The following is an 8,431-nucleotide window of genomic DNA, read 5'->3' as shown; positions in this document are numbered from 1 at the left end:
AGCAATAATATATTTTGAAGGATTATGGACTTATTTTGGAGGCTTTTGATTGGCTGGATGACTCAACAGAGCTGACATGACATTCTGTGATTGGTCGAAGCTGTGTGGCATGACTAGATAATTCTTTGGGAAATTAAAAAGAAGATTCATGAAGCTTGGCCATCCCCCTATATATACCCCTCATTGCTAGACATTTTATACACATCACAACACACCTCTCTCCCTCAGAAAATAAACATTAGAAAAATTTTCCCCATTCTCTAGTCTTCAGAAGCTTTGTATTTCAAGCAAGGAGGAGAAGAAGTCATGCAATACATCAAGATGCTAGCCGCCATCCACCCTTGTGTCATCCCTAGAAGATTGCTTGCTTTTAAGGATCTTCAAGTTCTTCACCTCAAGGCTTGTCATCCATCTTTCACGGTGTATTTCATACTTTCTTTTGTTTTCCTTTGTTTGATTTTGTAGAGTTATGAATTCTAGTTAACATGACGTTAAGGGAAAAGTTTAAAGCCCGTTTATGTGTTTTGAAATAAAGTTGTGATTTCTTTATGTTGCTTATGTGAGATTGCTTAATTGATTTTGTTTTACAGAAAACTTTTGCATGTTTATGTTTTTTGGTGGCCAACTTTAGGATATATGCATGTAATTGGTGCTAGATTTAGGTAAACAATTCACCTAATAGTTTTGTGAACCTATTTCATAAGTGGTAAAGGCTTTGGACAAAAGTCGAAATAGATTAAGGAGGATTTCAAATAGATGAACTTTTTCATACTAGGTTGTGCACTTTGGTTGACTTCCTTTCTTTGTTCTTCATGCATGGAATATGTTCTTGAGTAGCTAGCTTTCTAGACTATGATTGCATGTTCAATAGGATTGATTTAGGTGCTTTCACTTAGATTAAATAATCAATGAAAGTAAAAAATGGGAAATCGTTTGCTTTCTAACGTTTCACATAGTCAACTTCTTTCTCATGACATAGATAATCAACTATAGGAATTGTAATTGGATTTCATGCATATGATTGTGGTTTTGATCTTTATTCCTTGTGTTCCAACCTTGTATATATGTTTTTACGTTTTCTTTATTTTATTTATTTAATAATCCTAAACCCCCTTATTTGTATTTAATTGTATATATTTCTATTCTTTGTTTTATTTTTGTAAATAATACTTTTTACTTTTATTAATTATTTATTTGTTTTTGCAATTACAAGTGTACCCTCAATCCCCGGCTAGAACGATCTCTACTTATTCTATACTGACAACTACATTTTACAGGGTTAAATTGCGCGCTTGTTTTCAGCGTATCAGAGACAACGACTGAAATGGTTGGAAAGGTGAGGAGGTTTCATAGGATGTGTATATGCCTTGCAACTTGCAAGAAAGATTCGATAAAAGGATGTAGAACCTTAATTGGGTTGAATATGTCATGCCCCGATTTTAAACAAAATTAAAAATCAATATAATCCCAGAATTATACATGCTTGAGGTTGTTGCCTCTGTTGATTCCTCTATCTCATACCATGAGGCCGGATACACTCACTGGCCACATGCCCTACCTGCCTGCAATTATAACATGTCCTAGGTTTCGGCTTCAAACACTACCTTGCCATATGTCCCACCTCCTTGCAGTTATAACATGTTATGGGTGCCACCTACCCAACAGGTGCAACCCCAGCTGGTGTAGCTACCACTCTACCTGACGCTTGCTGTTAAGTCCTCCACCTCTTCCAAGACGGACCCAAATTATCTGTTCCCTCACTACTCTCAGCAGTTGCCTTTCCCTTCCTTTGGGAGTCCCTCTCAGCCGACTCCTGTTTCTGAAAAGTTTGGTTCTCCTGCTGAATGGCCAAGGCCCTAGCCAAAATGAGCTCCACCGTATTTAGTTCGAGAATAGCGACATCTCGCCTAATTGAAGCATTCAGCCCCCGCTGAAACTTCATAGCCAAACTCTCAACATCCATCTATCTCACAAACCGATACAGCCTTGAGAATTTCGCCTCATAATCCCTCACACTCATAGCCCCTTGCACTAGCGAGATGAATTCCCTTTCCAACTGTTCCCTCACGGAAGGCGGAAAGTACTTCTTCCTGAAAAGTTTCACAAACTCATCCCAAGTCATGGTGGACACATCCATAACTCTCTGTGTGCAGTTCCACTACACCCGTGCATCGTCCTAAAGCATATACGAGGCTATGTTCCTCTTCCCCGTGTCATCACAGATGACCATTTCAAAGTAGTTCTTCATGTTCTCGATCCATTGATCTACCAACATTTGATCTGTACCTCCCTTGAAAAATACTGCTCCCAGCCTCAAGATCTCCTTTGCCAACTTTGATAAACAAGTGGCATCCACAATATCCACAATAGGTAGAGTAGGATGCACAACGTACGATGCCTCCATCTCATCCTCAAAGATCGCCTCAACAGGAGGAATCCTGCCCCTACCTTGGGCTTTACCCCCACCTCTAGGGTCTGCCTCGGCCCCTAGCTCTACCTCCTTGAAGATCCATCACCTAGTAACATGATGTCACCACACAACATTCTCAATAACACAATTTAAAAATTCAAACCACACACAGGGTCTGCCTATTCCACTTAGGAAGGCACAACTACTACTAGTTAATACTCATACCAACCTTCGATACAAGTATGGATCAAACACCATGATGCCAACAACTAAGCAACCACAATCATACCAAAGGATATCATTTCCAGGAAAACTATCCTCGACTACTAGATCAGAGTTCAATCCAGAGCTTCCCATTCCTCAAAAGACTGTAACTCAAGGAAGTTAAACAAGTTCCACTATAAACTTACAGGGCAACCCTACAATTCAAAGGACTTACACCCTGACCCACACGTAGTACCACGACATACCCAATGATTATACCAGTACTGAAGAGCATCAGATGGGGAACCGCTGCAGACGGGCCATCACTCAAGTAGTACAGATTATCACCAAATATGTACCTTACGCACTACTAGAATACGGTTAATAGACATCATCCGATGTAAATTGTTTTTCTAACATCGGTTCTTAAAAATCTGATTTCTATTCATACGATTAACATAGTTTCTTATATTCGACTGATGTCTACACTTTTCATCCAAAATTTAAAAAAAAGGCCGAAAGTACTAAGTCTAAAATTTTGTAAGAGGGGAGCCAAATTTTCACTCCCTCCCAACACTTGGTCAGATTTCATCCTAGACTCGTATTGAGTATTGACTAACCACCGCAATTTTCATTCCCAAACTAACCACAGCGACAAAAACCAGCCAACGACCTCCTCTTCCTCCTTCTCGACCTCCGGCGGCTTTCCTCCTCCTTCTCTACCTCCTTCTCTCTCGTTCAGCCGAAGCCGGAGCTGCGTTCGCCGTTCTCCTTTCTCTCTCCGTGGGCCTCCCCCTCTCAGCCCCCTCTTTGACCGTCGACTCGTCAAGGCGTCTACGACCCTCTCTCTCCTCGACTGTGAGTCGATAAGAAGTTGTCTGGGTTTTGACTTTGAACATCTCCATGATTTGAACATCTTCAATCGATCTATCTTTGATGAACAACTCCTTGAATTTCTGGGTTTTCAGACGAACAGCCTTAAACTCGATATTCGTGCTCTCTTCCTCGCAGCAAAGCTGAAAACTTTCTGGGTTTTCATACGAACAGCCTCAAACTCGATGTCCTGGGTTTGTTCCCAATCTCTTTTTACTTGATTTCTATTTTGGGCTCCTACTTTTGATAATAGAATGATAGATTTTGCTTCTTATAGGTTGGGTACTGACGAGATTATTAACATCTGATTTGGAGGTTCTCTTAAAAATGTTGTGAGCGAAAACTGAAAGGGACCCCGGATTCAAGGCACTTACCGAGGCAAGCAACTCTACACCAAGCACAAGTCGACTTCATGTTTCCTCCATTTAAGCATGTACTACCTGATTTTGATGTCATGACATTCACTTAGGTTCACTTGTCACCACTACAGTACCCTAAGGATCCTTGATATTCATATTTGCTTTTGACATTGTGTGATTGTTTATGGATGTGATTACTAAAATTATATGAATCAAAACTCTGTATTACAATATGGCACTTCAAAACTCTGTATTACAATATGATTGATACATAACATTTAGCAATTGAAATATATGAAGACCCAGATTGGTGAAATATATGAGTGTCTGGTCAATCAGCTCCGGCTGCAGCAGTTGGTTGTGAATGGGAGGGAGTTGAGGGAGGAAGAGCTAGGTGAGATTTTGGGATGTGAAGTACCTCCTTAGAAGTTGAAGCCTGGGAAGTACTTGTACTATAAGGACTCGGGCCTCTAGGGAAAGGTAATGGATGAGCATTTGTTGTGTTTATCGTTGTTGTTCTTTTGTGGATTTGTGTTTCGTTGTATTTGTGTATTTGATTTCAGGAGGAAGAGAAGCCTGATTGTATCATTACTCCGAAACTGAATGTTGGGGGTAAGCTTCGGGCTGATGCCAGCAATGGGAACACTAATGTATTCATGAATGGCAAAGAGATCACAAAGATTGAGCTTAGGGTGCTCAAGGTATGCAAAATCATTAACCAAAAGCTCGCAGTTGAATGAACTTATTTGTTAATTGTCTGAGCTTATTAATTCTTGCATTGCAGCTGGCCAAAGTGCAGTGCCCTCCAGATACTGATTTCTTGGTGTATGAAGATGGTACATATGAGGAGGAAGGGCAGAATAATTTTAAAAGAAACATATGGGGAAAGGTTCTCTCGTACAAGTGAATATTGGAATCCTGTTGTTTTGTGGGAGTTTAAATTTAGACAAATGAGTTTGAGTTGAATTTTTATACAATTGCAGTTTGGTTTTTGTCAAGCAGGCACCCATCCGTTTCATTTGTTCATTATTCTCATTGCCTGTACCATCTCGTAATCAAAATGGGGCAAGAGAAGATCCTATGACACAACCTTGAAGTAGGTCCATCCCTGAATACTTGGATCAGGCAAGAGTTCAAAAAATTTTGTTATTTGATCTGGAGGGATCTGGAACTAGCACCATCTTCAAGCAGGTGAGTTTACATTTTGCTACTTTTGCTCCAGTATTTCTTTACATTGGCTTAACCAGTGTAATGTTGTTTAAATTGTAGGACATTTTAGAAATGCTTGGTTTATCGTTCGTTTTTTCCATGAACTAGGCCAAGTTCTTATATGGGAACGAGTTCACTCCCGAAAAGGTGCAGAACATGAAGCTCATGATTCAAAGCAATATGTAAAAGGTGCAGAACAGCCGATGTTGAATAGTACATATGTTTTTTTGAACATTGTAGAGGAAACATGTTTACAATTGTTAGAGATGTGCAAGATTTTCTTATTTGGTTTTCTGCTTGTAGGCATGAATGACCATTAGAGCAGTGGTTGACTGTGAAATGAATTTATTTTGAAACAGTAGTCGATGAAGTATGGAAAGATTCTGCCATCCAGGAAACATACAAAAGAAGGGAGGAATTACATTGTCTTCCATAAGTTGCCAAGTATTTCTTAGATCGGGTTAGTTATTCCTTGTTTTGGCCCCACATCTTTGAACTCCAACTTCATTCAGATTTTGTCGTTTATTTTGTCCATCAATATGGTTGCATCTGCGGTATGCTTATTTATCTTGATTCATCAAATATCCATCACTAGCAAAAGTCCATCAGCAGTGATTTGTCTGGACTAAAATGGACAAGCCTGCTGCATAAACTTTTATTGTCTTTCTTGTTTTGTTTTGACGTTTTGTAATGAAGCCCATATATTTCATTATGCAGAGAATAATGAGTCCTACTTTAATTTCTGACCAAAACAGATAGTCGACCGGATTATGGAATTTCATATCTTTGTTAACACTATTTGGAATATGTTAACGTTAGTGATCCGTGGAATCCCTAGTTAGCTTTAAAGAGAGAGAGAGAGTGACACAAGATGTATAGTGGTTCGTCTCCCGCCTTAGTGGGAAACTACGTCCACTTGAATGCTACACTAGTGTGTTGAGCCTTGCGGCCCAAGGGGATTACAAAAGATGTAATGGGATGGTCTTAGTTGTTGGAGGAGGCATTCCTTTTATAAGTGAAGGAAGCCATCTCCTTTACATGGTTTTCGATGTGGGACAAGCAAAGATAACTATTCTAGTGTAGAAAAGCATATTGTGGAGGCAACTTGGCAAGGCCGGAAAGGTGGCTTTCCGGCGACGGATTTGTGACTTCCGGATACCGTAGCATAACTTGAACATAGGGCTACAAGATGCAAGTAGCGGTTGGGCCTCACCATGGCTTGTGGGTGTCCCAAAGAAGGTGTTACTTATGCTTGGTGAGATAGCAAACTAGTCATGCTAGTAGAGGTATCTACAAGTCCCCGAAGTCCGCAAGCAAGAGGAGCTTCTTGGTTGGGGAGTTATAATCATGAAGTAATCAAGCATAAGTGACCGGGCGGCACAGAGCCCCTACAAGTCCCCGAACTCCTTAAGCAAGAAGGGACTCGTTAACCTGCAAAACAAAGACAAAAAACAGGCATATGTAGGATGCTCGTTGCATTGGGCAACAAATGTGAGTTGCACTTATATGCGTTGGCATATATGAACGTATGGGGTTCGTGATATATGTTGATGTATACACTCGAATGGTGCCGAGTATGATCGATTATGACATACAAACTCGAGAACGCGTATGGTCGTGTGAGCATATGGATTGCATATGATAAATGTAAGTTGCATGAGCGCTGCGAAGGTAAACGTTTGTAATTCGTGAATGATGAATACGTGAACGCTTGTGTTTGTTTATTTGTCTCTCGTATTAATGGAACGCGAAAAGAATTCAATTTGTCGCAAGCGACAAATGGTAGAAGAATTCAATGTTCCATTAACGTGTGGTGTGTCGAGTAGACATGAGTGTAAAGCTCGAGGATTGCCGGGAAGGCATGAGCGGGAGCTCGTGAGCAGAAGCTCGAGGGTTGCTGGGAAGGCATGAGCGGGAACTCAAGGGTTGCCGGGAAGGCATGAGCGGGAGCTCGTGAGCAGAAGCTCGAGGGTTGCTGGGAAGGCATGAGCGGGAACTCAAGGGTTGCCGGGAAGGCATGAGAGGGAGCTCAAGGGTTGCCGGGAAGGCCTGAGCGGTAAGCTCGAGGGTGCCGGGAAGGCATGAGTGGAAGCTCGTGGGTTGCCGGAAAGGCATGAGCGAGAAGCTCGGGGGTGCCGGGAAGGCATGAGCGGAAGCTAGTGGGTTGCCGAGAAGGCATGAGCGGGAAGCTCAGGGTGCCGGGAAGGCATGAGCGGAAGCTCATGGGTGCCGGGAAGGCATGAGCGGGAAGCTCGTGGGTTGCCGGGAAGGCATGAGCGGAAAGCTCGGGGTGCCGGGAAGGCATGAGCGGTAAGCTCGGGGGTGCGGGGAAGGCATGAGCGGAAGCTCATGGTTTGCCGGGAAGACGTGAGCTGTAAGCTCGTGAGCAGAAGCTCAAGGGTACCGCGAAGGCGTGAATGGTAAGCTCGTGAGCGGAAGCTCGGGGGTGCCGAGAAGGCGAGAGCGGAAAACTCATGAGTACCGCTTCGGCGAGAGCACGACAGCTCGGTGGTACCACTGCGGCGAGAGCGTGAGAGCTCGTGGATGCCGCTGAGCAGAGAGCATAACAGCTCGGCGGTACCGCTGCGGCGAGAGCGTGAGAGCTGGTGGATGCCGCTGAGCCGAGAGCAAAACAGCTCGGCGGTACCGCTGCGGCGAGAGCGTGAGAGCTCAAGGATGCTGCTGAGGCTTTAACGGGTAGCTCGAAGGTGATGCCCTGAGGCATGAGCGTGACCGTTGCTAATTATGCTGGGCTGTATGTACAAGTCCCCGAAGTCCCCAGTCAAGGAGGGTGTTCTTGCGGGTTGATACCAAAGCGTAGCTTTGTGCCGTATATCAAGCATAATTAGTGCGAGTGCGTCGTCCATCTAGAATTAGTCGGAGCGAACGCTTTTGTCCTTTCGGGTGGGCCCCTGCTAGGCCCGCCAGGGAGTCCCCCACTCCCCAGCCACGACGGACCCCCTAATGGTCGGTAAATTGTTTGTTGAGGGGGAGCTGCACGGAGCAAAGGGTGTTGGGTAGCGAGCCCAATCTTTGGTACCCAAGCGTCGAGGTTAACTGCCGGATCAATGGCTGCCGTGGGCTGTGTTAACTAGTCCCTTTACTATTTCTCGGAGGAGAAACTTGACTGCAATGCCGCGTAGCGGTCACTGTCATTATGAGTCGTTGCCTTACCGCCTAGCGGTGACCACAGACTCGTAAGGTTTGTACTTGTATGAAACATGACAAACAAATAGAGCAAGTAATAATATTCTGTTTGAGTGTCCCATGTTTTTGTAATTGAGTTGCAATTAAAATAGGAGCATGGCATATGTGTCTAGCATATACTTGTAATGTGGATGCTAATATCATTTTTGCATTTTTGTAGATACTAAAG

General features: G+C 43.2%; 1 protein-coding gene across 1 annotated transcript; it reads left to right on the top strand.

Moving 5' to 3' along the window:
* The first annotated feature begins 3,613 nt into the window (after positions 1 to 3,613).
* On the top strand, positions 3,614 to 5,228 carry LOC121049774 (extra-large guanine nucleotide-binding protein 3-like). Its single transcript, XM_040507895.1, has 5 exons — positions 3,614 to 3,681; positions 4,410 to 4,547; positions 4,631 to 4,735; positions 4,849 to 5,037; positions 5,116 to 5,228. The coding sequence occupies exons 1-4, from the start codon at positions 3,673 to 3,675 to the stop codon at positions 4,939 to 4,941; spliced, it is 345 nt and encodes a 114-aa protein (XP_040363829.1). The 5' UTR covers positions 3,614 to 3,672; the 3' UTR covers positions 4,942 to 5,037; positions 5,116 to 5,228.
* Positions 5,229 to 8,431: the final 3,203 nt, after the last annotated feature.

This window comes from Rosa chinensis, chromosome 6, assembly GCF_002994745.2.
Source record: "Rosa chinensis cultivar Old Blush chromosome 6, RchiOBHm-V2, whole genome shotgun sequence".
Classification (NCBI taxonomy): Eukaryota; Viridiplantae; Streptophyta; class Magnoliopsida; order Rosales; family Rosaceae; genus Rosa; species Rosa chinensis.
This window is presented reverse-complemented; position numbering and strand designations above follow the sequence as displayed.

Coding starts and splice junctions, on each gene's coding strand:
- LOC121049774 (XM_040507895.1), top strand. Junction 4,548..4,630: donor TTGAGCTTAGGGTGCTCAAG/GTATGCAAAATC, acceptor CTTGCATTGCAG/CTGGCCAAAGTGCAGTGCCC. Junction 4,736..4,848: donor AAAGAAACATATGGGGAAAG/GTTCTCTCGTAC, acceptor TTTGTCAAGCAG/GCACCCATCCGTTTCATTTG.